Source organism: Anopheles merus, unplaced genomic scaffold (assembly GCF_017562075.2).
Source record: "Anopheles merus strain MAF unplaced genomic scaffold, AmerM5.1 LNR4000632, whole genome shotgun sequence".
Taxonomy (NCBI): Eukaryota; Metazoa; Arthropoda; class Insecta; order Diptera; family Culicidae; genus Anopheles; species Anopheles merus.
This window is the reverse complement of record NW_024428212.1, coordinates 3,012-30,411: the sequence shown is the minus strand read 5'-3', so window position 1 is coordinate 30,411 and position 27,400 is coordinate 3,012. Positions and strand designations below refer to the sequence as shown.

Genomic DNA, 27,400 nt, shown 5'->3' with positions numbered 1-27,400 from the left:
AGGACAGCCTGAATAATTGGCTGTGTGGTGGTCACCGCAATTAGCGCAGCGCAGCTTTGTCGGCGCTATTTTACCGTCTGGGCTAGTAGTAGTTACGCTAAGCGGACAGGATTTGGATGCGTGTGAACCAGCGCATTTCACGCACACAGGTGGGCGGTGGCAGTTTGCGTTACCGTGACCATAACGCTGGCAATTTTTACACTGCATTGGCCCGCTTGCAGATGTGTAATATTCAAAAAATACGCGATGGTGGTTCACTGCTCGAATATTTTTGAGTTCACTAAGGGTTATTGAACCTTCACAAAATGTAATAGATACATCATCTGATCGTCGAATTTCTTTCTACGAATCTGCAATTTTTTATCGCTGTTGGTTTTACATGCACTTCTTCCAGTGCTGTTTTGATTTCTTCCAAAGGATAATCTGGGAGGCCAAAGATGACAATTTTTGTGGTTTTTTCGTCATCAAGCTGATGTGTGTAGAAGTGCGTCGAAGTTTTTTTGAATTCCTCGATTATTTTACGAAAATCACTCGTGTTTGTAGCATGCACTACGATACCTTTCACGGTAGTATTTGTTGTGTAATTAACTACACCAACACCAGTTATTTTACGATGGACATCGCCTACAGATGTGCCGGTCACGACGATTGGAGGTACACGTTCGGTTTTACGCACACTTGCTCTCGCATTGTACGAGGAGAGAGGAAGATCTTCACTATCACTTAGTAACTCGAACGAATTCTGGTTTCTACCGTCACATTGTTGTTGCCAATATTGTGACGTATTGTTGATGCTTTTGGCGGTCTTCCACGTCGCTTTTTACCACGATCCATGACGATGGATCGGGGTGAGCGATTTTTTTTTAAAGCTCGGCAATGTAGTGCCTTGTTCTGCACGGACACTAACACTGTTACAACTCTGAACGATTTGTATACGCCACTCGAGCTCCGCAAACAAAAAAAATGATGACAAATATGAGTGAAATTAATTAATTTTGTATGGAAATATAATTTTCTAAAACGAGATAGTAATCTAAATCTTCAATCATCAAATAAAACATTTATAATAAAAAAGCTAAACGATGGTGACTTTTGAGAAATAATAGTACAAAAATAATTTAAAAAAAAGAATTAGTAAAATTGATTTTTTTTGAGAGAATTTTTGTAAGTTTACTTTGTTATACTCTAAAACCAATTCACACCGTCACCAATTTCATTTGTAAATGTGTAACCTGCTCAGAAGAGTTTACTCGCTTCGATCAATGATGCATCATTTCCTTAAAAGAATCATAATGTCATCTCTTAAATAAAAACACATCACATTCAAATCACCAGCAATATCACCTGTTGCTTCCAAAAGCACCAGATCATCGGAATCCATTATCAACAGGTATGTCAACACGCTAGAGTGCGCATGAGCGACTCCATCACCGTCAAGGCGGACGGTTTCCATGGCGCGAATCAATGTACAAACAAATCGTAGCGAAAACTTCCTGCCCGATAAAAAACAATCACAAACGTCTTGACTGCTGGTGCAGTGGAAGTTTTTTCTTTGTGGTTTGCCAAATCCCATCGCAATGGACATATCCACCAAACCCGTATTTTCGTTCTCCCTCAACTACAAAGTGTTCGACAAGCTGGTGACCTGCGGGAAGTACGACGGGATCCATTCCTGTTTGACCATGGTCACAACGGCGGACAAGGTAGGAGCTTGCCTTTGCGCACCCTATGCTATGTGTGTGATGGTAGTGTGACCCTCGGCCAAAAGGAGACTCGTGAAAACTAGTTCACCGTCTGTGTACCAAAACCGGAGAGTTGCGCTCGATTGCTGCACGCGCTTCGTTCACACTACCATCATCACGAATCGAAACGATCTTGAGTGTGATCGATTTCCGCTCTGCTGATTGTGCATGACTTTCTCAACCCTCTCATCCACCTCTTCCACCCCGTCCGGACAGATTCTAATCCACACGCCCCACAAACGCTACGGGCTGCAAAACTCGAAGCTCTCGATTTCGGAAATCAAAAATGACATCGCACTGCTTAACATGAACTTTCCGATACGGGCGATCGTGGCCGGGCGGCTGAAGAAGGACGACGAACGCGACGTGCTGGTGATTGGAAGTCCTTCGCATGTGCTAGGTAGGTGGCCGTGTCGAGTGCAGCGACCGTTTTATAGAAAGTAACTTCAACTGCTGGATTGCAACCGTGTGGGTTGCATCGTTTTGCTTTCTGTCTGTCTGTTTTCAGCGTACCATGTGGATGAAAATTGTAACATGTTTCAGAGAGATTTCCACGAGGGCGTACGGTCTGCCGTGATCGGTGGCTACGCAAACCAACCGGGCAATACGCTGATCGTTGGCGGCAATGGTACGTATATGGGGCAATGTTTTGCATTTCAATGTATATTTTAACAGTCTACGAAATATTCAAATAACATATATTGTGTATTAGTGAAATAATTTAATTGCTCCTTTACATGTATGAACAATTGATACGATTAAAATTATTATAAAAGCTATGGTTTCTAATATCAATAATATGGTTATCTAATACAACTCACAACATGCTTAACTCCACACCAGGGTATAGTCGGTCAGTCATGACAGTATGCTGTTTGTGAATAAGATTTGAACCACGTCCTGCCTTGTAGGCGTCGGTGTGTTTATTTTTATTAATATTCTCCTAACATGGACTCTCGCTGTGACAATAATTGTAGAAATGGAAAAATAATCAATTTTGGTCACTTAAAAAAAACTGGTTTAATTGAGATAAACCCGGCAATGGCAATAGATACTACGTAGCGAGATGCAGATCGTCTCCCTTGTGATCGTCTCTGCCCGTGGTTTGTGGTGAAAAAGGAAGAATTGTAAAGATGATTTAGGAATTTATGTATATTATTCATGAAGATCGACCAGGAAGGACTGCTCATTTGAGAATTATATTAAGGCATAGAAGTTTCTAAAAATAATATTTTTAAAGTTAATTTATGTTCTTTAATAATCATTCTAACCGGCAGTAATGCTGTAATTTACGTATTCTCGTTGTTAAAAAGTATGTATTTTAAGTAATCTATTCAATATAAAGTCGATCGAAACATTTATTTTACACTAGAATATCATTATTAATCGCAACAGGGCTGCCTAGGTATGCTTTTTACGCAATCACAAACAAAACTACCGGTCAAGTGGTTACGGGTGTGCTGGTCAAAAGAGTCCAAAATACAGCAAAGCAAATAATTCTATTTATGTTTGCAGCGGTCGTCCGAGGCTACAATCAGGAGGGCACCGAAGTGCTGTGGCTGATAACGTCTGGCAGCGTGGTTTCACTGCTGCTAATCGATATCGATAAGGACGGTCAAAATGAGGTAAGACATTATCACTGACACACACATTCTCACACACGCAGGCAAGCACCAAGCTTTGAAGTTGATGTATTACTAGAATTGAAGACATTTAAATCAAACAGAAGAAAAAAAACGCCCCATCAAACGACTGTCAAACCTTTCGAATTCGAATTACCCAAATTACAGCTCATCACCGGCACGGATGATGGATGCATACGGATCTACAATAAGGAAGCGCTGCTGCACGAGTTTACCGAGGGCAACGAGATACAGAATCTGGTCGCCCTGCGCACCGGCCAGTTTATGTACAGCGTCAAGAACGGCACGATCGGTGTGTTCGAGGAGAACGTGCGAATGTGGCGCATCAAGTCGAAGGCCCGCGCCACAGCGATGGCCACGTACGACATTCTGGGATGCGAGGCGAAGCAAATGATCGTCGGCTGGAAGAGTGGCAAGATCGATGTACGTGATCCCCGCACCGGGGACGTTTGGTTCCGGATGAAGATGAACGATTTCGTGTGCGGGATCGCTTGCAACGACTATCGGGGGATCGGGCTGCTGGATCTTGTCGTCGTGACGGCGGATGGAGAAAGTAAGGCCACGGGGATCGGGCGTGTGGATCGATGAGATCACACGATGAGACACGTGCTTCATGCCCTGTTTTCTCTCTCTCTCTCTCTTTTTGCTTTTCCGCCTGTCGCCGACAGAAATGAACAAGGTCTAAAAATAGAAATGAACTAATTAGGATTAAGACTAGAACTAGGATGAATTCGGAAGTAGGATGAACTATAGCATAGGATTAGATAGGAAGGCCACGCCCACTTTATAGATTAGGACAGCTTGTGCGGTTAGTAGTTTAAGTAGTGTTAGTAATTAGGATGCGCGCGTAAAGTGCGTGGGCATAGAAGCCACATTAAAATAAGGGTGGGGGTATTCATGATAAGGACATAGGGCATAAGGAAACTAGGATTAGGAAAATTAGGATTAGGCATCGCTAGAGTAAGATAGCGGCGTAGAACGGCTACGCTGATATGAATGAATAAAGTAAGTTCCGTTCTTCCCTAAGAACAGTGTAGCGTTACTTACTCCGCTTGCATACGGGGTTGCGATTCCGTCACTGCAGACCTTCTACTGGGATTATTGCCCGGTTAAGGATATGGTGGCTCCAGAGAGGAAGTAAACCTACACAGGAACTCAGAGTAGAGGATCCAGGAAGGACGATTCACTCGAAAACCCGGTCGGGGTACAGCCAGGAAGGACGATTTCCCTCGAAAGCCCAAGCCAGGGCAGGCCAGGAAGGACGATTCCCTCGAAAACCCGGACGGGGTACAGCCAGGAAGGACGATTCCCCCGAAAGCCCAAGCCAGGGCAGGCCAGGACGGAAGGATTGTCCCCGCGAAAGCCCAAGCCAGGGCAGGCCAGGACGGACGGACTGTCCCCACGAAAGCCCAAGCCAGGGCAGGCCAGGACGGACGGACTGTCCCCACGAAAGCCCAAGCCAGGGCAGGCCAGGACGGACGGACTGTCCCCGCGAAAGCCCAAGCCAGGGCAGGCCAGGACGGACGGACTGTCCCCACGAAAGCCCAAGCCAGGGCAGGCCAGGACGGACGGACTGTCCCCGCGAAAGCCCAAGCCAGGGCAGGCCAGGAGGGACGGACTGTCCCCGCGAAAGCCCAAGCCAGGGCAGGTCAGGACGGACTGTCCCCACGAAAGCCCAAGCCAGGGCAGGCCAGGACGGACGGACTGTCCCCGCGAAAGCCCAAGCCAGGGCAGGCCAGGACGGACGGACTGTCCCCACGAAAGCCCAAGCCAGGGCAGGCCAGGACGGACGGACTGTCCCCGCGAAAGCCCAAGCCAGGGCAGGACAGGACATACGGACTGTCCCCACGAAAGCCCAAGCCAGGGCAGGCCAGGACGGAGGGGACGAAATCTCTCGCTTAAAAGCTCGGACCGAGCTCTAGGACGCTAGGAGAAGCAGTGAAAGGGAAAGTGCTAGTGGCGTGCGAGCAGAGGAGGAAATTGGTGAAAAGTTTCACGGAGAAGTGTGTGTCCATCGATTTGGACAGAACCAGGAACCGGTGAGCAGCGAAGTGACGGAGAGTGATTAAAACAAAAACTGAAGCCGCAGTGTAGCAGTGAAGCAGTGCAGCAGCTCGGACCGAGCTAGGACGATAAAAGAAGCAGCAGCAGAAGTGTGTAAAAGTGCAGTGAATAAAGAAACGCTTTGTATCGAAGATACGGAAAGTGCTAGTGGCGTGCGAGCAGAGGAGGAAAATTGGTGAAAAGTTTGACGGAGCAGTGTGTGTCCATCGATTTGGACAGAACCAGGAACCAGTGTAGCAGCGAAGCAGTGACGGAGAGTGATTAAAACAAAAACTGAAGCCGCAGTGTAGCAGTGAAGCAGTGCAGCAGCAAGCAGTGTAGCAGTGTAGCAGCGAAGCAGTGACGGAGAGTGATTAAAAAAAAAAAAAAAAAAAAAAAAAAAAGTGAAGCAGTGAACAGCAAGGCGAGACAGCATGCCTCAACAGCAGTCGCAGCCGCAGCCGCAGCCCCAGCCGCCGCTGCCCCCGCAGCTGCCACAACAGCAGCCGCAGCAACAGCCGCAACAACAGCAGCAGGCGCAACAACAGCAACATATACAACTGCAGCAGCAGCAAAGGATGCAGCTGCAGCAGTCACAACAACAGCAACAGCAGAGCGACGAGATGCAGACCAGCAAAACGGCGAAAAAGGTTGTGAGTACTACAAACGTTTTAACTAGATCTAAGTCTACTAAGGGGTCCGACGTAGACCCGTCAGAATTATATAATGTTATTGCGGAACTTAAAAGGGAGAACGAAGAATTAGTGCGGGTTAAAAGGGAGAAAGAAGAACTAGAGAAAAAACGGGCGTACGAAAGGGAAGAAGTTGAACGGTTAAAAAAAGAAAACGCGGAATTATTGCGTCAAGCCCAAGAGATGGAAGATTTCAGCTTAGGTGAAGAGGAGGAGGAAAATGTCACAACAAATCCTATCGCAAATATACCGAAAGCCGAACCGAGCCCGGATTTAATGGAGTTTATCAGGAGCATGGTGCAAGTTTTAAAGGAACGAACCGCAAGTCCTCCTAGGCCCCAGACAATGGACTTGCCAGAATTTGATGGCAACTTCAGAACCTGGACGCGATTTAAAACTGTGTTTGATAAATTTAAACGCGAGGAAGATTTTTCAGCCTTAGAAATTCTAAGAGCCTTACAGAAAAGTTTGAAAGGGGAGGCAGCTGAAAGTGTCAGCGGAATGCTTTTCGATGAAGCTAACATAGAAGCCATCATGGAGCGCCTTGAAAATGAATATGGCAACCCAAATATAATTTACCAAACGCTCGTTAAAGACCTCATGAGCATAGATAACCCAAACATGGATAACCCTAAAACTTTTCTTACCTTTATGCATGCAATCGACAATATGATAGGAAGTATGACCACGTTGGGTCGAGCAGATTATTTGCAAGATACTATGCTCATAGAAAACTTAGTGGGAAAACTACCGGTCGAACTAATGCGAAAATGGTATCAATACACTTTAAGTGAAAAAAGGGTTAGAACTTTAGGCGACCTTGCGGCATGGCTCAGACCCCAGGAGCAATTGGCAATCTTATTAAAGGCGAAGGGAGCAAAGGAAGCAGACCAACCGTCTTGCTCATATGCACAGCCCCAACAACGCGTAATTCAAGAGCCTGTCCAAAGGCAAAGAGCAAAATGTTTCATTTGTGGCCTTGGTCATAAATTAATTGATTGTCGTAGATTTCAATACATGCATGTTAATGAGCGTTGGAATGTCATAAAGCAAGGTAGAATATGTGCAAATTGCTGTAACCAAACAAATCATGAATCGCGAACTTGCTACCTTCCACCACAGTGCAGAGAAAATAATTGCCACAAAAAACATCATACTCTTCTTCATAATTTTCGACCAAATACGCATACCGTTGAAAGATTAAATGTCCATAATCACAAACAATGTCTATTTCAAATATTGCCCATAACACTTAAACATAACGCGAAACAATTGAATACATTTGCATTCATCGATACGGGTTCATCGGCTAGCTTGATTCTCAAGCAAACGAAGGAAGCGTTAAAGGCCACGGGTCCTAAGCTACCTTTATCATTGTCGTGGACAAACGGGGTACGTCAAGAGGAGCCCGAAAGTGAAGTGATAAGTGTTAAAATTAAAAATGTCGAAGGAAAATTCCTAGATCTAAACGGGTTACGAACAGTGCAAGAAATGCGTCTGCCAGCTCAATCAGTCAACGCAGAACAAATTAAAACACGATACAAACATCTCGAAGATATAACGTTAGCGAGTTTTGAAAATGGTAGGCCAACAGTATTACTTGGGCTACCTCACGCACATTTGATATATGCACGACAAAGTCGCGCAGGCAAACCAGGAGAACCGATAGCTAATGAGACAAATTTGGGGTGGGTGCTATTTGGTGAAAACAATGAAATTCAAACACAATACACAGAAAAAAACATGGCTGAAAAACATGAGCTCTTTACCGTCATAGAGAACAACGAGCAAAAAATGTCCTTGCATAAACTTATGAGAGACTATTTCTCAACAGAAGAATTTGGGGTCAAACCGGGATCGGATAAATTGATCTCAAAATCAGAAGAAAGAGCTAATACGCTTATGAAAAGTACAATGAAAAAGGTAAATCTTGGTTACGAAATAGGTTTGCTTTGGAAGGATGATAAAGTTGTTTTACCAGAAAGCTATGAACAAGCCTTGAGACGCTTACAAGGTCTTGAACGAAAATTAGAAAAGGATAATGCGCTGAAGGAATGGTATCATGCAGAAATTGCATCATATTGTGAAAAGGGTTATGCTGAAGTTGTGAAGGATAATCATCATCAATTGCTCGGTAACAAAATAAATTATATTCCCCATTTCGCAGTGATAAATTATAATAAGCCCAAACCAAAACCAAGATTAGTTTTCGATGCTGCCGCGAAAAACGCAGGAATTTCATTAAATTCGCAGTTACTAACAGGTCCCGATGCAGTTGCATCTCTTTTCGGAATTCTTGTTCGTTTTCGCGAAGGAAGTGTAGGGGTTTCAGGGGACATAAAAGAAATGTTCCACCAGGTTAAAATAAGACAGCAAGATCAATCCGCACAGCTTTTCTTGTATAGAGAAAGTCCTACTAGTATTCCAAAAACATTAAAAATGAATGTAATGATATTTGGAGCTACCTGCTCACCAGCGTGCGCTCAATACGTAAAAAATGAAAATGCTAAGCAATTTATAAATATTCACCCCGAAGCTGTCACAGCAATTATTCAAAATCACTACGTCGATGATTACCTTGACAGTTTTGATACAGAAGAAGCAGCTCTAGAAAGAGTAAGCGAAGTAATTACCATTCACGACGAAGCAAACTTTTTTATTAGAAATTTTATATCAAATTCAAAGGGCTTATTAAATAACTTGGCAGCAGAGCGTGTAAGTGAAAGCAGTTTATTAAAAATCACTGAAAAGGATCAAACTTACCCAAAAATATTAGGCCAATGGTGGGATACAGAAGGCGATTGTTTCAAATATATACTTAAATTTCTTAATATGGCCAACAAATTTACAACAAAGCGTGAAGTTTTGTCAGTAATAATGAAAATATACGATCCATTAGGATTATTAGCAAACCACCTTATAGAAGCCAAATTAATAATGCAGGAAATGTGGAGATTAGGGCATAATTGGGATGACAAGCTTCCAATTGTTATAATTAATCAATGGAACGCTTGGGTTAAGAGCATGAAAATAGTTGAAAAAATCAATATTAAAAGATGTTATTCCCAAACAAATCACAGCATAACTCGGCGGGAAATTCACGTTTTTGTCGATGCGTCCGACAAAGCTTTTGCAGCCATCGTTTATATGAGAACAATTAGTTCAAATGGCATTGAAGTCTCTCCTATAGCAGCGAAATCTCGCGTTGCGCCGATAAAGCCTTTATCAATTCCCTGTTTGGAGCTGCAAGGTGCAGTTCTCGGAGTAAGATTAGCCGATACAATTTTAAAAGAGCTCAGGGTACACATTAACGACACGTTCTACTGGACTGATTCTAAAACAGTAATGGCATGGATAGCTGCTGCAGAACCAAAAAGGTACACACAATTCGTAGCTGCAAGAGTAGGAGAAATATTAAGTAAAACTTCAGCCGCACAATGGAACTGGGTTTGTTCAAAAGATAATCCGGCCGATGAAGCCACCAAACAATCATCGCGGCAATCCATTTGGTTAACAGGACCGAAGTTTTTGCAAGATCAGGAAATTCCAAAACTCGATCTCGAGTCAGAAACTGTAGAAGAAATGCAATCGATTTACCTTAACGCAATTAGCACAACGGAAAAAATAGACTGGGAAGTCATAAATGTCAATTGGTGCTCCAGCTGGAAAAGATTGATGAAAGCATTGGCAATAGGGCTAACATATTTAAAACGACTTAAATCAAAAAATAAAGAAAGTCCAAAAATAATAGATAAGCCCATTTTAGACATGGCTGAAAATCTATTAATTAGGAAAGCACAATGGGAAGGATTTGAAGAGGAGGTAACAGCCCTTAGCATGAAATTGCCAATATCGAAAAATAGCAACATAAAAAATCTCTGCCCTATCATAGATGAAAACAACATTATGAGAGCAAATGGAAGGCTAGATAAAGTCGAAATTTAAGTTCAGATACAAAATATCCAATTTTATTACCTAAATCTCACTATATAACCATGCTCATCGTACGATTTTACCATGAAAAATATCAACATAAAAAAACCGAAACAGTAATTGCCGCCATACGCCAGAGATTCTGGGTAGTCGATCTTAGAGCCGTATTGAAAAGGGTATCAGCTATCTGCCAAAAATGTAAAAATGATAAGGCCAAGCCACAAGCGCCTCAAATGGCAGCGTTGCCACTTTGTAGAACAGCCGCATATTTTAAACCATTCACGCATACAGGAGTGGATTATTTTGGGCCACTTACTGTTACGATTGGTCGACGATCTGAAAAAAGATGGGGAGCATTGTTTACATGCCTAACAACCCGAGCTGTACATTTAGAGCTTGCCAACGATCTTAGTTCTAACACATTTATAATGATTCTAAAAAATATGCAGCATCGAAGGGGAAAAATTGCCCATATATATTGCGACAATGGTACTAATTTTGTTGGTGCTTGTAGAGAAATGGCACAAATTCAGCAAAGGTGTGCAACGGAAGGAATTTACTGGCATTTTAATCCACCGGCAGCACCACATTTTGGAGGGGCTTGGGAAAGAATGGTGCAAGAGGTAAAAAGTCTTTTCCCGTTAACAAAAGATTCCTTGCCCGAAGTAGCGTTGAGATCTTTGTTGATAGAGATAGAATTTATCATTAACAATAGACCGCTAACGCACATCCCTATTGAACACGAGGATGATGAACCTCTAACACCAAGCCACTTCCTAATTGGTTATTCCGGAGAGGCCGCACCTTCTCTTTTAGACATTGTTGAAGCCGAGGCATCGAGGTCTATTTGGAAAAAATCCAGACTAGCGGCTCAAAATTATTGGTTGAGATGGGTGAAGGAATACCTACCTCAATTGATATCGCGCGGGAAATGGTTAAATAAAGCAGAACCACTAAAAATAGGAGATATTGTGACATTTCCGAACGAACAGGTTAGCGGTAGGTGGATAAAGGGAAGAGTAGTAGATGTTGATACGGCAAAGGATGGGCAAGTGAGAGCGGTAGTAATGCGTGTAGGAACCACGATGGTAAAAAGACCTGCCGCAAAAGTTGCTAAGCTAGACGTACGTAACGAAAAAGAAGAAAAGTAAGTTCAGTCGGCTCCTTTTTTGTTGTAACCCTCTACGAGCGCTTACGGGGGGGAGGATGTCGCCGACAGAAATGAACAAGGTCTAAAAATAGAAATGAACTAATTAGGATTAAGACTAGAACTAGGATGAATTCGGAAGTAGGATGAACTATAGCATAGGATTAGATAGGAAGGCCACGCCCACTTTATAGATTAGGACAGCTTGTGCGGTTAGTAGTTTAAGTAGTGTTAGTAATTAGGATGCGCGCGTAAAGTGCGTGGGCATAGAAGCCACATTAAAATAAGGGTGGGGGTATTCATGATAAGGACATAGGGCATAAGGAAACTAGGATTAGGAAAATTAGGATTAGGCATCGCTAGAGTAAGATAGCGGCGTAGAACGGCTACGCTGATATGAATGAATAAAGTAAGTTCCGTTCTTCCCTAAGAACAGTGTAGCGTTACTTACTCCGCTTGCATACGGGGTTGCGATTCCGTCACTGCAGACCTTCTACTGGGATTATTGCCCGGGGATATACGACGCCAAGCGTCAACATGCTAACGTTGCACAACGTTGCCGATGAGGAAATGAACGCTCTGCTGACTCAGAAACAGAAACTGCTGCTCGAGCTGAAGCACTACGAAAACAACATCAAGTACAACAAGGAAATCCTGAGCAACACGAGCGAAAGCAATCTGGTGCAGAGTGTGCCGGACAACGTCGGCATCATACCGTCCAACACGCGGCTACAGATCGGCATTTCCACCAGCTACGATAGCAACGATATGAACATCGACATCACCGTGTCGACCAACAACTCGACCACGATTCGTGTCGTGTTGATCTTTGCTGATCAGCTGTTCAAGGAGGAAACGCTGATCGCGCACCTGACGAAGGACGTTTCGCGCATACTGATACCGCTCAAGACGCTCAAGGACAATGCGCAGGACATTCACATCAAAGCGTTCGTCGGCTACCCGAGCAGTGTGCAGTTTCACGTGTTTGAACTGACCCGTCAGCTGCCCAAGTTTGCGATGTACACCATACCGCACAATCTGACCGGGTCACCGAAGAGTGTGTGTAAGTATGCCGCTTACGTTATGTGTGCAGTTTTGTTTTTTTTACGCGCTTAGTCACCCGGTATTTGTAGATGAAGTGAAGATCATCTGATTATTTTAAACCGCCAACACGTGCTTGCATGCATAAGTCATCGACATTCGACCCCAAAACCGAATGCCCGAACCAGTTTTGCTGTGTGGTGTGGTGGTGGTGCTGGATGGAAAACTGTGATTTGTGTTGTACGCCTTAACCGTTCGTACGGATGCAGTGCTAAAGCCCAGAGATGGATTCCTTTTTCGGCTTCGATACCAGTCTGCCGGGTGAGAACGACGAGGAGTAGGAGGAGGAGGAAGCTCGCCGATTCTTCCAGGCAGCACCGCGGCGCACCGCCGAACTGCATTCGCCGCTGCAGCGGCGCCGATGCAAAGAAGACATCTCGGACGAGGAGGAGTATGACGCCCTGAATGACGAAACGTTCGGTGCGGCGGACAAGGGCGACTGGAAGGACATCCACGAGCATCTCGTGCGGCTGGAAAGTTGCAGGAATGGGGGGCGAACCGGTTCCTTCCTTGGGGAGGATGAGGACGACGGGGGCAGCAGCGACAACAACAACAGCGAGAGCGGCCGTAGCAGTGTGGTGGCCCAAAGCATTGGCGATGAGTTCGCGAACAAGCTATGGCTGGATCCGAGCATCTGGGGTAGCCCGGCGAAGGTTCCGGCTCCGGTGCAGCCACCGTACAGCGATTATAGGCCCAGCGGTACGCCATTTTCTGCCCTGCCACCACAGCAGAGCGCCTTTCGACCACCGGAACCGGCGCATCCGATCGGGGGAGGTGGCCTGCCGCCAAAACCGCCTCCCTCACTGCCACCGGGCTTGTTTCCACCCATGAAGATGCTGTCAGTGGAGGACATTGAACGAACCATCATCCAGCATCAGCATCAGCAAAATCAGCATCAAAGTATGCTGCAAAAGCAAATGTCACAGCAGCAGCAGCAGCAACAACAACAACACCAACTCCATTACCATCACAACCAATTTCACCAGCAGCAGCAGCAGCAGACACTGCAACCATTCCGCACACCGGCACCGGTCCCGGCCCAACCACCACCACCAGTGAAAGCTCGCGATCATTTCACACCCGCCAAGGAGGTAAAGAGTATGCAGCCGCCGATCCCGATGATCTCCTCGCCAGTAGCAGCACCACCGTTACGGGTACCACCGGCGCTGCTCACCCCGCCGCTTTCGCTGCTGGGCGCCCGAAACGCCGGCCCCGCTGCCCTGTTCCCGCCCGGACCGTCGCAGGATGCTGAACAACGCGAACCGTCTTCCGCTTGGTTTGCTGCCGTACAACATGCTAGCCGCCCGACCGTACTCGACCCCGATCAACAACCTGGCGATGCATCCGGCATTCCCGCAGCGCTGCTCGTACGGTTCCCCGCTGCAAGGGTTTCTGGGTGGCCCCGGCCCGGTACAGATGGGTCCGCCACCGCCGCTACCTCCTCGCCATCCGGGACCAGCGCCGGGTGGGCCGCCGCCATTTTTGATGCAGCGCAGCCCGACGCCCCTGCCGACGAACCAGTTCAACCAGCGGCTGGTGCAGGAAATTCAACAAAACCATCCGCTGCTCGCGTTCAACCGACAGCTCGCTGCGGCCAGCACGCTCAGCGTTTGCGGCAATGGCGTGAACAAAGCAGCCCCGCTAGTAGCCCTGCCAAGGGCGGGTTTTATGAAGCAGCAGCACCATTTCCAGCAGCAGCAGCAGCAACGATCCCGAGTAGGCAATGGAATGCCATCGAGCACTGCAGGCGGCGGGCAGCCAGAGGAGCGCGATGAGTACGCAAACATGATGAGCAATCGCAACAAGCAGTGGCTAATCGGGATAAAGCTGACGCAGCTCAACTCGGACGCACCCTACTTTAACGATTACTATTTCACCGTGTACAAGCAGCGGCTGGCAGCGGCGAAGGGCGAGGGCGATAATAGGATCTATCGCGAAAATCAGCTCAACCATCCGTTCACCCAGCCGGAGGAGCATGCCCAGCTGCTGTTACTGTCGCTGCTGTCGAAGAACGGCAAGAGCGGGCTGCTCGGCACGAACCGCGAACGTCGCAGTTCCGAATCCCGCTCCAACCCGAACGGCGGTAGCGAGGGAAAGGATGGCTCAGCGCCGACGGGTGGTGGTCGAGCGTATACCCCGCTCCAATTTCAAAATTCGCTCGGCAAGCTGCAGTGCGGTAGTGTGATAGCGCCGCGAAAGCTCATCGACGCCGACGTGATGGGCAGCGACCAGCTGAACGGAAATGGCGTGCCGGCACTTGAACCGCCGCCCGCCGCTATCCAGCGCAAAGCTCGCCATGTGCTGCTGCTTATCGAGACGCTGTACAAGTTGGTGCTCAAGCTGGAAGATCTCGGCAATCCCGTTGCGATCGAAGCGATGAAAGCGCTGCGCGAAAAGAAAATGCGCAAGCGAACCAGCAGCACCGGCAGCGGCAGCGGTGTGGCGTGTTTGTCAGAAGCGGGCGCCAAGATTGGCAACGCATTGATAATTAATCCGAATTGGTAATTTAATGATAGTCACGTAAGATGATTTAACCAACAAATCCCGTTAATGTCGATACTAAGCTTCGGTTTTTTTAAATTTAATTTAATTGCTCTCAATCTGCTTTTCAATAAGCGAAATATTGCGATATTACCATATACATTTTAATGTGAAAATCTAGAGAAGACTAGTTTTTAGCCTAACACACACCCACACACACACAACCTCACACTTGTAAAGTGTGGCAAGGGAAGAACTGATACTGAGTTGTCGATGATCATTTAATGTTCCTTATTTATTAGGCTTTGCGTATGTAAAACACACGTGTGTGTGTAAAAGGGTAGCGTAAACTGAATTGCGTATACTCTGTCACACGCCGAAATGAATATATTCCATGCTCCTCTCCATATAAACCCCTGTGAACCGAATGGTATCGTTAGATATTGCTTTTGCAAACCGTGTTATATAGTCATTTAAGTTTGGGCACGACATATAAAGCCCCCCCTCTTACCTCCCGGTTAGGTTATTAGGTTATCCGCATGTCGTGCTCGTGCTGATATTTAATTTCGCCCATAGTGTTTCGCGCAAACAGAGCACGTGCGGTTTGAATAGGATTGCAAATCGATCGAATCGAACTCTTTAGTGTAGTGTAAGTTAGTTAACTGGCCAAGGATGACAGACTCGATGTGTACAATGTGGCAGGGGTTTCCCCAGGCGTTCTCATAGCTGTGGGACACTTTATTGACTCTTTCTTAAGTAAAATGTAACGGGAATTGGACTCTATAGCACCCTTGTTGGACATATCCAATAGGAATTTCCAACGAACCTTTCCAAAAAGGGTGCAATAGAGTCCAATTTCCGTCATGTGAAGTTCACTTCCCAATTAGAAAGAGTCAAGAAGTAGTGTCTCATAACTATAACCAGGCTAGAACCCCTGGAAAATCCTGTAAACTGCATTTGAGCCACTTTGTCACATCCATCCGCCCTCTACACAATTAAGCTTCACGTGCAATGAGAAATGGAAAGAGTAGCTGTAGACACTGTAAAAACTGTCCGTACCCGCTTACGGCACTATCAAACGAAACATTAAAACACATTCGTCTCTTCATTCAGTAGTACATAAATCTATAGATACATAATTTTATAGTTGAGTGCATTTACCTGAACTTGTTTTTAGACTAATCTTTCGATAGCTCTTTTTCACGTGTCCGTTGGTGTTTATCACTCACTGAACTTCTTTACACGATTACTTCTTTCCTTTTCAAATGTACTAGCTAGATGTACTATGGCACTGCAATTACTTTTCGGAAAACTTAAAACCTATTACACTACTCACTTGAATTGCTTTGATTTCTCTACCTACTTTCCAATATAAGAACGGTTAAAAAATGTGAAGAGAGCCAACATGCCAAGAAAGCTGTGTAAATGAGCATTTTAGGCTATAATCTTGAACATAAACTTAAACACTGAGCAGCATAAAAAAACTGCAATTGAGTTAAACTATCCATGTAAAAACTCTGTAATTAAAAAGCAATCAAGCGCAAATTCCGAAACATGCGATAGAGAAAATGTGTCTAAGAAAAATGAACAAAAAAAGGAGATATCCACGATGGAATTGTCGAAAAAGAACAAACAAATAAATCGAACTAATTTTTTTGGGTTTCTTTTGTTATGATGCTTATGAACGCGAGCAAAATGGGTCGTTAGTTTTTGTGTTTTTTAGCGTAGAATTATGGTGCAATACAGGGTTTTCCAATTAAGTTTAGACTAGCAGCATACTTTTTTTGAATAGTCGCAATAGATTCTTGACTAGCATCCTTTATTTTTGATTACGAGCAATGGATTATTGACTAGGAGCAATTGATTTCAGCAGGTCCCTGCATGACAGCCTAAGAGCGACGCGTTTATAACATCCGGTGTGACAGATTGACTTGAATAATAATCTGTGGATAATATTTAATTTCATCCGCTCATTTGATTAAATCATTTGTTTTACTGTTATATATCATCCACAAAGAAAGATATATTTTATATGATAGGTTTTCGATGCTATTGTTTTGATTTTATGAATGCACAATACAACACAAAAGCACTTAACGGCTGAATTGAAATATGCAGTAGTAGACCCCCAGGCATAACCTAACCAAAAGCTAGATTGCACAAGTTTTTCAGAGTGACCATATGTAGTTCTATCGATTTTCGATCGAATATTGGTTTACAATTGAGCACACTAAAACTCAATTTTTCTGACCGAAATTCAAATATTTTTCTAAGTATTCACCGTTCAACAATAAATTTGAAATTTAATAATAATAATAATAATAATTTTGTGAGTGAATAAAAAGTTGTTTTTACCGAAAATTACCGAGTTTGCTTTAGATTTCCTACCGATAACCTCTAAAAACAATCTGGTCACTCCGTGCCAGCAACCGGCCTGCTGAAATCAATTGCTGCTAGTCAAAAATCCATTGATCGTAATCAAAAATAGAGGATGCTAGTCAAGAATCTATTGCGACTATTCAAAAAAAGTATGCTTCTAGTCTAAACTCAATTGGAAAACCCTGTATCACAATATTAAAGGAGGATTTGTTGTGATCATAGCAACATCGCTAGTTTAAACGAAGTGTAGTAGGCTTTATTGAAATAGAGAATAAATTAGTCTGCATTTTCTTTTCGTACGAACAAGAAGTTCCAACAGGATTTACGGAAAGAAGGTTAAAAGGAGATAAGGTTATTTTATATAAATTCTAAATTATGTTTTTAATTTTCTTTACAGATACAACTTGAAACAAACCACGCCCCACGAACCACGATGGCCTCTTCCTCGTCCAGCAGCAGCAGCAGCAGCAGAATGTCGGTGATGGACCGCGACCTCTGTCTGCTGCTGGTGGAGATGTCGTCCGAGAAGGTAACCGTGCGGCAGAAGGCGTTCAACAAGATGAGCACCATCCTGAACAACCGGGAGGACGATTTTCTCGACTACATGGCATCGGATGCGTTCGAGACGCAGTGGTGCGCGGTGCTGGATGCGGCTTACCACGGCATACAGAAGCAGAGCTACGCCATTACGACCCAGGTGCAGAGCAAGAACCACGACTACGTCGTGGTGCTGCACAAGCTCGTTGAGCTGGCGATGGATCGGGATGCGCCGCAGCTACCGCACAGCCAGCTGATCGGGTGCTTTGTGCGCGCGATCAACGATCAAGCGATGCGGGACAGTTTTGGTGTGTGCTTTCTGCACGTGCTGAACAAGTTCGTGCTGTGCTCCAAGTGGTGCCTAACGCCGGTGAGCTACGAGCACTGGAAAGGTAAGCAGAGGGGTGAAAAGGTTGATTTACTTTATTTAGTATTAAACGGGGATTTTTTTTGCAGAAATTCTTGACTGCTGTTTAGTGATGCTGGATACAGCGCACGTACCAAAGCACTTGGCGGCCAACTGTCTCTCGCTGGCTGTGGTGAAATTTTTAGCCAACTGCTCGATGCAAACACTGCTGGCGGACTATTTGAGCCGGCTGATTGTCCACCTGCGCCAGGCGGTAAACGAGAAGAAAAGTAACGTTTTATGCGATCTGATAAACATAGCTTTGTACATAACAGAAGCGGTAAGTAGCGTTTAGCACCATCTCCGAGGTGGGTTTTTTGCTGTCTCAAAGCTAAACCTAATCACACTTTGATCGCCACGTGCAGATAGCGGTGGATTGTAAGGCGAAGATCATTGCATTCTTGGAGTCGCTCGTTCCATGCACGGTGAAACTTTACAAGGAAGCAAACTTGCGCAAGGAACAGAAAGTGTCACTGTTCCGGTTGATGCATCTGTCGCTGATAATGTTGTACCCGGGAGGAAAATCTCATACCCTTGCCAAACCACTGACCCGAGACGGTTTGCAGCAGGTCGAGGACGATGAAGCGCGAAGGAAAACGTTGCGCGAATATCATTACATACTGACGAGTGAAATGAAGGCACGGGATCAGAGTTCGTTCTTTGGCTCGAATGAGGCCCCTTTTGCTGATGGTTTCATTGACTTTGCCGCCCGGTTGTGTTATACGGTAAGATTATTTGAGTTTTTTTCTGCATTTTTAAAGGGAAAATTACTACTTCTTACTCATCCCTTTTTCAAAGGTGTACTGGAACGAGGATAATTGGAAGGAATCTAGCGGCGAAGAAACGGCCGCAAAGCGAAACAAACAGTTTAACAAACTGCAAAGCATCATGGAGATGGTCGGTACTGCTCCAAATCAGCTTAATTTGCGTTGGTACGATCACGCTTCCTCTTTCATGTAGAAAAGATCATTAATAAACATTTTCCTCCAGGTTGTACATCCTTTCTGCGGTTCTAGACAGATATGAGGCAGCACTTACTAGCGACGACTATGCGCAACTGTTGCAACTGTTGTGCAATGTGCAACCGAGCCTACAATCGCCGCACGAGCATGATGCTTTCTACCAGTGCTGTTCCGTGCTGCTCGCGTTCGAACAAAAGTCAACCCATCGATCGTTGAACACAGCGGCGGCCAGCGGTGAATCGATTGGCGAGCTTTGGGCCAAAATGATAGCCGCTGCGTTCCGTGCCTGCACCAACACCGCCGCAAGAACGTGCGCTAAATCCAATCTCCTGCTGCAGCTATTGATTCGCCATCGAAAGTATCCGAACGTCGGCTTTCTAAACAGCACCGTGCTGGAAGCCTTTTACACCTATGCCGTGGAGAAGACGAACCTTAACGTCGGCACGGTGCTGTCCATCCTGGAGACGGTGGGCAACGCCGAGTGTCTCGGCAGTGTCGACGGTGTGCTGACCAAGCTGCTCAACTATCTCTATCCGCAGACGCGCGAAACACAGTCGAAAGCGATACTACACGCAAAGGAGCGGCTGAGCGCAAAGACGCTGGCACGCATTTCGATCCTTTGCGTGGTGACTACATGTTGCGCAATGGATGAGACAGAGCGGCACACACACGCCGGAGTGCACGATACCTTTTACCGGGAGCGAGACGGGCAGTTGCAAACGCTCGAGCAAAGACTTCGCTACCATAGTTTAGAGGAATTGCTAGCGTTGGAGCAGCACAAAAAGGAAGGGATTGATGCGGAATCACCCCAAGGCAGCGCACGAATCTCTTACAACATAAACGAACCACTGTTTTTGCGCCTGTGTGAGGTAGTAAGCTTCGACAAGCATATCCTGCCCGATGGGAATTATTTTCTAGCCGATGGATTGGCATGCATCTGCGACGATTTGGAGTTGTACCTGGAGATGCTCAACATTTTGCAGCTGCACGCCGCGTACGATGAGCAGCAGTGCACCAGGAGCCCACTGTACAAAAAGGTTCTGCTCAAGTTCGACCTACTAAACGGTGGATTTGAGCGGCTGTTGAAAAACGATGCGGCCTCCACGCTAAATCTCATCAAAACCAGGAACCTTGCCGAGCGATTGTTGGCCATCTTTCGTGTCCCTTACCATCCGTCGGTAAGGAAGCTGCTGCAGCAAACCGAACACACGTTCATTATGCGATGGGCAATCGGGCAGATCAGTCTGAAGGAGGGGGAGGATTCGCAGTGCGTGACCGTGTTGCAGCCGGATAAACTGGCCACGGAAGAGCAAATGCAGCGATGTTTCCTCCACGTCGTAGCGGAATATCTGCAGTACGAAGGGCCAAGCCTGAACGAGGCTCACGAGCTGCTGGATCGGTTGGAACTGAATGTGTTCAGCAGTTTGGATTTGTTCTATCTGTTTGATCTGTGTCGAATACTGCTGGCGCAAACTTCCCATGAGGTGGTGGCCGTATGGGTACTGAGAAACCTGGTAGATGTGTGCAAAAACCACTACACCAATCCTGACATTACGGAGCAGATTATCGATCTGTACGGTGGTAAGTTAATTGTAGCTGTGATCAACTGAACTCTCTTCTCAAATTGTGTTTAATCCGTTTCAGCTTTAACCGCCTTCGTGAGCCCGTACGAAGACATGATCCGCAACGTAACGATCGTGCTGTACTCGTTCGTAAAACAGTGCGCCAAACACACGTACTCTACCGAGCTGCAGGTGAAGATACTGGCGCAGGTGAAGTATCTGCTCCGCGCTTACCCGCAGCACATCCGTACGCCAACGCACGAGAGCATCTACAACGGATTGGTGCCGTTGCTGAGCAGCCCAAGCTATCGCATCAAGCTGGAAGCGGTCAGGAATATTCTGCACTTCATGCAGCTCGAATGGTCACATCCTGACCTTTCTTCGGTTCCGTGCAGCTTTTACGAGTTTCAGCTGCAACTGTACGATCAAATTCAGTTCGAGGAGCTACTAGCGACCGACGGTGGGATGGACATGAACGATGAGAGAATGAACGTGATTAGCGGCTGCCTTCAGCTGCTGTTGGGCATCTTTCGCATTAGCTTCATGCTGCGTCGGCGCGCGTTGTGCGATTTTGTGCTGCTCGTTCAGTTGGGAAGCGTAAACGATGGTAAGTGTTGTTACAGCAATAGCTGACAATTAAAGTTTAATTATTGTATAATCATATTTTTGTCCTTCTTCTAGACAAAATGGCAAACACCATACGGCTTATGCGCACCTCCAGCGATATCGACTTCTGCCAGCTGCTTCAAGCTAACCTGGACACCGTACTCGAGCTATGGCTAACCAAAGGGAATCGGTTGCTGCATTTCCCGTTCCGTCTAGCGGGAAAGATCGCCACGATCGAAGAGTTTATCCAACTGTTCAAGAAAAACATTTCCTTCGTCATACTCTGCATGCAGCCGGAACGGTTCGAACAGTTCTGCAAATCGATTGGCGTACAGCAGGCAGAAATGGTGAAGGTATGTTTTCGGTTGGAATGAATTTAAAATGATAAATGACCAATTTTCCATTTCATTACCAGAGTATACTGCCGAAATGTGTTTCGTTCCTTCTGCCCAAGTACGCCAAATGTGAAGGGATGGCGCCCAAGTATGATGCAATAGCTAGTCGGATGCACAAAGCACTTGCCCTATAATAAGCACGGTAGATCTTAAAGATTACGTGTCGGAAATTATCAAACACCTCACCCACCGATTGAACGATCACGTTGAGCTGGGCAAGCTGTTGGACCAGGACCTGCCAAGCTGCTTCGTTGCCGATCTGTCGCTTAGCAAAGCCACTTACTCGACGGCGCTCGAGCACCTGAAACAGTCGGTATGGGGATCGCAATCGTTCAAGTACACGCTGCTGAGCAATTTGTGTTTTAAAAACAGCTCACCAATTGAACGCACCCTAACGGATGTCAAACGCTGGCTTTGGGCGGCTGATGAACCGGAGCAGAAAATGGTACATCTCTTCCAGTACACGGTGTTTCTCGACCATCTGAAAGAGTACATCGGACAGCAGAAGGAACGCGCGTTCAAACCCTATCTCGTGCGAGATGTGGTGTATTTCCTGTGCAACTTGTTGTCCTCCTTTCCCGCCCTACGACTTGCCACGCTCAACAGCTTCGGGCGGTTCCTGGAGCACGTGGTCGCATCTAGCGATGCGTGCGAGCTGCTCTCGGAACATTTGCACTTCATAGTGTCATCATTGCTGGAGGTGGAAAATGTCGATCCGGCATCGGAGATTTCTCAAAAATCGCTAACTCTGCTACGGTTTCTGATCTTACAACACTCTGCCGCGTTTGCGGGTGCGATCGGTAAGCTGAATTATCTACCAAAGGACGAACGATTCGATCAGTTGCGGCTTGCTATATCGCGCCAAAAAACGATCGGTCATGAAAATGTGCTGCCAAGGGAAGAAATCGCGGCGCTGATTGAGTTGCCCAATTTAAGATACGAAGATTTGGCTGCGCTGAAGATTGTGGTAAGCTTTTGCTGTATTTTGAGTGACTTGGAAGTTATATAATTATTAATTTTTTTATTGTAGCTCACCACCAAAAAGAAAGATCTAAAATTATTGTGCGATGAGCTGAGCGAGCAAAGCGCATCGTCGGGCGCTAATGGGGAAAGCGTGCTTCATCGGTTAGTCTACACTTTGCTGGAAGTTGTGCGCAGCTCCCCGTTCGACAAGCGATCGATGGAAGCTCTCCGATGTTTGAGTGAAATAGGACCGATCGATCTGGGAACAATGCTGTTAAAATCCGACGCAGAAATGATTGCTTACGATACGGTACAGCTTTAAAGCCCTGGGCAGTAGCAATATCAATTAAATTTTAAATTTCTATCTCTCTTTAGATCAACAACTCGAAGGAAGCAATCGAACGATGTGCTGCGGTGCTGCTGAGCGAATTGAACGAGCTGATAACGAACAGAAACGTTCCGGTTGCAAACTACGCCTCACTGATTTGCTACAAAATGCTGTACGGAAAAACATTCCATGCTTTGGCGGGTGAGATTCTAAACAAAATTGCATATAGAAATCCATTTTAAATCTTAACTTCGATCATATTCGTATCTCTAACAGCCAAACTACCAACACTGCACCCATTTTTGGGAACTTCTGCGGAAGAGATCAAACTCTTCACTCGTACCACCGGACGCAGTTTGTCGTTGCGGCCAATGCTTGCCAACGAACGGATCGAGTACAGCGCTTTTGTGCAGCAGCTGTCAGCCGCGTTGCTGTCATTTTTGGGAAATACGATGATTAAAAAGCTGGCCGAACAGGAAACGACATTCGTCGAGAAGCTTGTCCCTTTGCTGGTACAGATAACGATAAAGCAATTCGAAGAGTCAATCATCGATAGCATGGGCAGCTTTGTAAGTGCTCTTGTTGCACAGTAGTAGATGCCACGGATGATAAGGAAACATTTGAATATATCTTCCTTTTTTGCAGATTAATGAGTTTTTCAACGAGTTCGCTGCCATTCAAAATGAGGTTCACAATATTTTCAATGACCCGAAAGCTATTCAACTGATGCTTACCATCGTGGAGTGTGTTCGGATACATAATCAATGGTAAGTGTAATTTACAAATTTTTGTTAATACTTTTCCTAAAAAATAATGTTTGTAATAGCTTTCCACAGTACAAAATTTCCGTTAACTATCTACGAATCGCACAAGCGTCTCAATTCTGTCAGGCACACTTTAAAGCCATCCTGTATGGTGACCTCTGGTACCGGGAGGAAGAGGAGCAAGGCAAGCATGATGCCAAACGACACCCGGAACTGCAAAACATAATGAAATCATGCCATTTGGCGATCGGCGTAAACGATGCAGTTAAATCATTCCTCAACCCAATCCAGGAACGGATGGAATATTACCGTCTAGAGCAGAATTACGCCAGATGCTTGGTTATGCAAGATGCAAGCACACCGTGGTCGCAAGATACCGCCCTGGACAGTGCGGGCACACAGAATGCCATCTTGCAAACACTGAAAGACTCCTCACTGTACGGTTTGGCTAGATCGTTACATGTCGCACCGCAACAGATTGATTACGAGTGTGCCTGGCGGCTGTCCGACTGGAATGTACTATTCGACGCGGACGGCGGTGTTGGTCCCAATGTCCCGAAGAGAGCACCGGCTGCCGGTTCGAGCGCGCTGCTCCTACAGTCGCGATCCTTCGAGCGAGCGCATTACAAAGCGCTCAAGTGTTTGCAGCTGCGCGATGAACTCGCGGTGGAAAGTGCGATCGTGGCAGCGCAGCGTGCCGTTAGCGAACTTTTCAAGCTTACCAGCATCGAATCCACCAAACACATCTACCACGGGCTGTGCCGGTTGCGGATGCTGCAGCAGATCGAAGACTTCGGTGAGGTACACTTCTCCAGACAGATCGACTGCGAGCAGGACCTGCTGAACCGGTGGAGGGAACAGGACGAGCTGCCGCACAGCGAGTTCACGCTGCTGGAAACGATCCTTTCCCAGCGGCTGTCCATCTTCAGCACGGCCGGGATTCGTGCGAAACGTAAATGGGTACCGCCGGCAGTGTACAGCACGCTGCTGCTGCTGATCCACGAATCGCGCCTGCGAGGCTTCGTGGACTGTGCGGTACGGAATGTGGTGCTGATCGGGAAGCAGGAGCTGCCGGCCAACGTGCAGTCGGTGGTGATGCTGGAAAATGCACAGCTCAATTGGAGTGCCGGCCAGCCGGTGCTGGCGAAGGAGTTGGCGTGGGAAGTAATGAACAGCGCCAAGTACACTGATCCGATGGTGAAGGGAGTGGCGTGTCGCCTTTACGGTGAGTTCCTTGCCGAAGGACACTCGCAGGAGATCAAGTCGCTATGCTCGGACTACTTTCAACAAGCGGAAAAATATGTCCAGTTTGTGCTGTCGCGACAGGCGGCGGCGACGGCTGCGGGTGGCGAACAGAAAACCTCGCCCGGGAACGTTCCCGCTAACCATCGTTGCTTCGACGTGGATCGTAACTTCACCGTGCAGCACACCGTCGCGAAGTACGCGGATCGTGAATTTGTGCGGGTAGGTTGAGGAGCATTGCAATATTAAATGGGGTAAACTAAATGAAAATTTGCTCCTCCCTTCCTGCAGCTCACCAAATTCATCCGCTCTCAGGAGTGGGAGGCACGGAAAACGAATCTCGCCCGCATGGAGGTCGAGCTGGTCCGCCTGAGGGAGGAAACGCAACGTGCCACCGATCAGCGGCGCAAAGATCTTGGCCGTTCGCTTCACTTTATGCAGAAAAACTTGCAGCGCGACAAGAAAGCGGCCGAAGAGGTGGAACAGAATCGCTGGGACTACTTGAATCTGGCACTGTGCTATTATCTGATGTACGCGAAACAGAGCACGATCGTGAGCGACATGGTGATATTTAGGATCATGTCGCTGTGGTTGAACAATCAGGAAAATACGAGCGCAAAGGAGTTGATCGAAGAGTCGCTGCTTACCATTCCTTCGTACAAGTTTATTGCCGTTTTACCGCAGCTTACACCGCGCGTCGGGCTGGACAGTGGGGACGGTGCGCTGGTGCAGAAAGCTTTGATAAGATGCGCCCTGGACCATCCCCATCACACGCTTCCGTTTGTGTTTGCGCAGCTGCATGCGTATAAAGATCAACCGGATCACGAGTAAGTGCTGGTTAATTATAGTGGAATAACACATTAAGTTAAATTTAAATGCATTTTTAAACATTTCAAGAACTCCCACCAACGATAACCGTTTAATGGGTGTGCGGGAGGTGTACAAAAAGCTGCGCAAAGAACCAACGCTCGAGCAAATGTTGCACCAAACAGAGAGAATGAATCTCGCCCTGATCGAGCTGGCCAACAAAACGCTCTCCAGCAGTCCCTCCTTCCGGGAGTACACCATGACGAAACGTGATCCGCTCGGGCAGCTGGAAAGCTTGGATCTCATCCACTGTCCAACGGTGGAGTTGCCCGTCCTAAAAACCGGCAACTATCGCTCACACATCGTAGGCATCAGGCGGTGGGATGCGAAGGTGATCGGTGTCGGTGGAATTAATGCGCCGAAAAAGCTTGCCTGCCTTTGCCTGAACGGTACGAAACGGACGCAGCTGCTCAAGGGGAAGGATGATATGCGCCAGGATGCGGTAATGCAGCAGGTGTTCGGTATAATGAACATACTGCTGCGCCACGATAAGGAAACGGCGCACCGGAAGCTGTCCGTGCGCACGTACAAGGTGGTACCGCTGTCGAGGCAAAGCGGCATACTGGAATGGTGCAACAACACGATGCCGATCGGTGCGTGGTTGCTTTCCGGGCATGCCAAGTATCGGCCGCAGGACCTGGAACCGACAGCGGCGCGGAAAAAGTTTTCCAATGTATGTACAAGCTGTTGAGAGCGTTTTTTTGTTTGAATATTAACGATGTTGAAAAATGCTCCTCTTTCCTCAGAACGCGGTGGCCGGCATGACGTTGCCGAAGAAGCTGAAAAACTATGAAGAAATCTGTGACAAAATTCGGCCCGTCTTTCGGCACTACTTTCTCGAGCAGTACCTGAAGCCGGGCGTGTGGTTCGAGCGGCAGCAGAACTACATCAAAAGTGTGGCCGCCAGCTCGATGATCGGGTACGTGCTGGGCATCGGCGATCGGCACGTGCAGAACATCCTGATCGACAAGCTAACAGGGGAGGTGATCCATATTGATTTTGGCATAGCGTTCGAGATGGGGAAAAATCTGCCCACCCCGGAGACCGTCCCGTTCCGCTTGACGCGTGACATTGTGGATGGTATGGGGATAAGCGGTGTTGAGGGTGTTTTCCGCAAGTAAGCACATGTTCATTGGTAAAGTCTGCAGCTATTAAACCAAACACTCTTTCCCCATTGCTTTCCAGATCGTGCGAGAAAACGCTGGAAGTGTTGCGGAACAATCAGACGGTGATCCTCGCCATCCTGGAGGTGCTGCTGTACGATCCGCTCTACTCGTGGAACGTGCTGTCAAACAAGAAAGCAAACCGTCGGCAACAGCAAGCCTTCCTTTCGCCATCCGGTGACGCTGATGAGGCCGATGGAGCGGTCGGTGGTCTGCCGATGGATGCGGCTAATATCAATGTGACGGCCGAGCGTACGTTGATGCAGGTGGAAGAGAAGCTGCTTGGCCAGGAGGACAACAAGTACATCTCAGTCGATGGGCAGGTGCAAATGCTAATCTTCAACGCAATGAACAAGCGCAATCTCTGTCAAGTGTTTGCGGGATGGCAACCGTACCTGTGAGCAAGTGAGTGTGTGATAAAGCCGGTGATAGTGTTATCTTTTA

General features: G+C 46.7%; 3 protein-coding genes and 1 pseudogene across 3 annotated transcripts; all 4 read left to right on the top strand.

The window, feature by feature from the left end:
* Positions 1 to 1,403: 1,403 nt before the first annotated feature.
* Positions 1,404 to 12,520, top strand: LOC121602799 (Bardet-Biedl syndrome 2 protein homolog). The gene is made up of 6 exons (XM_041931565.1): positions 1,404 to 1,703; positions 1,959 to 2,142; positions 2,251 to 2,370; positions 3,258 to 3,367; positions 3,533 to 3,937; positions 11,708 to 12,520. The coding sequence occupies exons 1-6, from the start codon at positions 1,578 to 1,580 to the stop codon at positions 12,314 to 12,316; spliced, it is 1,554 nt and encodes a 517-aa protein (XP_041787499.1). The 5' UTR covers positions 1,404 to 1,577; the 3' UTR covers positions 12,317 to 12,520.
* LOC121602796 (serine/threonine-protein kinase ATM-like) lies at positions 12,181 to 21,763 on the top strand. Its single transcript, XM_041931562.1, has 9 exons — positions 12,181 to 12,263; positions 17,559 to 18,090; positions 18,155 to 18,384; positions 18,470 to 18,829; positions 18,903 to 19,036; positions 19,095 to 20,647; positions 20,711 to 21,235; positions 21,310 to 21,587; positions 21,650 to 21,763. Exons 2-9 carry the CDS (start codon positions 17,595 to 17,597, stop codon positions 21,761 to 21,763), a joined length of 3,690 nt encoding a protein of 1,229 aa, XP_041787496.1. The 5' UTR covers positions 12,181 to 12,263; positions 17,559 to 17,594.
* Positions 12,417 to 15,287, top strand: LOC121602800 (annotated as a pseudogene).
* Positions 21,764 to 27,400, top strand: LOC121602798 (serine/threonine-protein kinase ATM-like). Its single transcript, XM_041931563.1, has 10 exons — positions 21,764 to 22,596; positions 22,660 to 22,902; positions 22,968 to 23,121; positions 23,197 to 23,489; positions 23,566 to 23,687; positions 23,747 to 25,148; positions 25,218 to 25,753; positions 25,824 to 26,466; positions 26,540 to 26,910; positions 26,979 to 27,400. The coding sequence occupies exons 1-10, from the start codon at positions 22,072 to 22,074 to the stop codon at positions 27,355 to 27,357; spliced, it is 4,668 nt and encodes a 1,555-aa protein (XP_041787497.1). The 5' UTR covers positions 21,764 to 22,071; the 3' UTR covers positions 27,358 to 27,400.

Excerpts from the sequence above, each read along its gene's own strand:
- LOC121602799 (XM_041931565.1), top strand. The coding sequence starts at position 1,578 with ATGGACATATCCACCAAACCCGTATTTTCGTTCTCCCTCAACTACAAA. Across the intron at positions 1,704-1,958 it reads TGGTCACAACGGCGGACAAG|ATTCTAATCCACACGCCCCA; the intron begins GTAGGAGCTTGC and ends CCGTCCGGACAG. Across the intron at positions 3,368-3,532 it reads ATAAGGACGGTCAAAATGAG|CTCATCACCGGCACGGATGA; the intron begins GTAAGACATTAT and ends CCCAAATTACAG.
- LOC121602796 (XM_041931562.1), top strand. The coding sequence starts at position 17,595 with ATGGCCTCTTCCTCGTCCAGCAGCAGCAGCAGCAGCAGAATGTCGGTG. Across the intron at positions 18,830-18,902 it reads CCGCCCGGTTGTGTTATACG|GTGTACTGGAACGAGGATAA; the intron begins GTAAGATTATTT and ends CCTTTTTCAAAG. Across the intron at positions 21,236-21,309 it reads GTTGGGAAGCGTAAACGATG|ACAAAATGGCAAACACCATA; the intron begins GTAAGTGTTGTT and ends TCCTTCTTCTAG.
- LOC121602798 (XM_041931563.1), top strand. The coding sequence starts at position 22,072 with ATGGTACATCTCTTCCAGTACACGGTGTTTCTCGACCATCTGAAAGAG. Across the intron at positions 22,597-22,659 it reads TGGCTGCGCTGAAGATTGTG|CTCACCACCAAAAAGAAAGA; the intron begins GTAAGCTTTTGC and ends TTTTTATTGTAG. Across the intron at positions 23,688-23,746 it reads GTTCGGATACATAATCAATG|CTTTCCACAGTACAAAATTT; the intron begins GTAAGTGTAATT and ends TGTTTGTAATAG.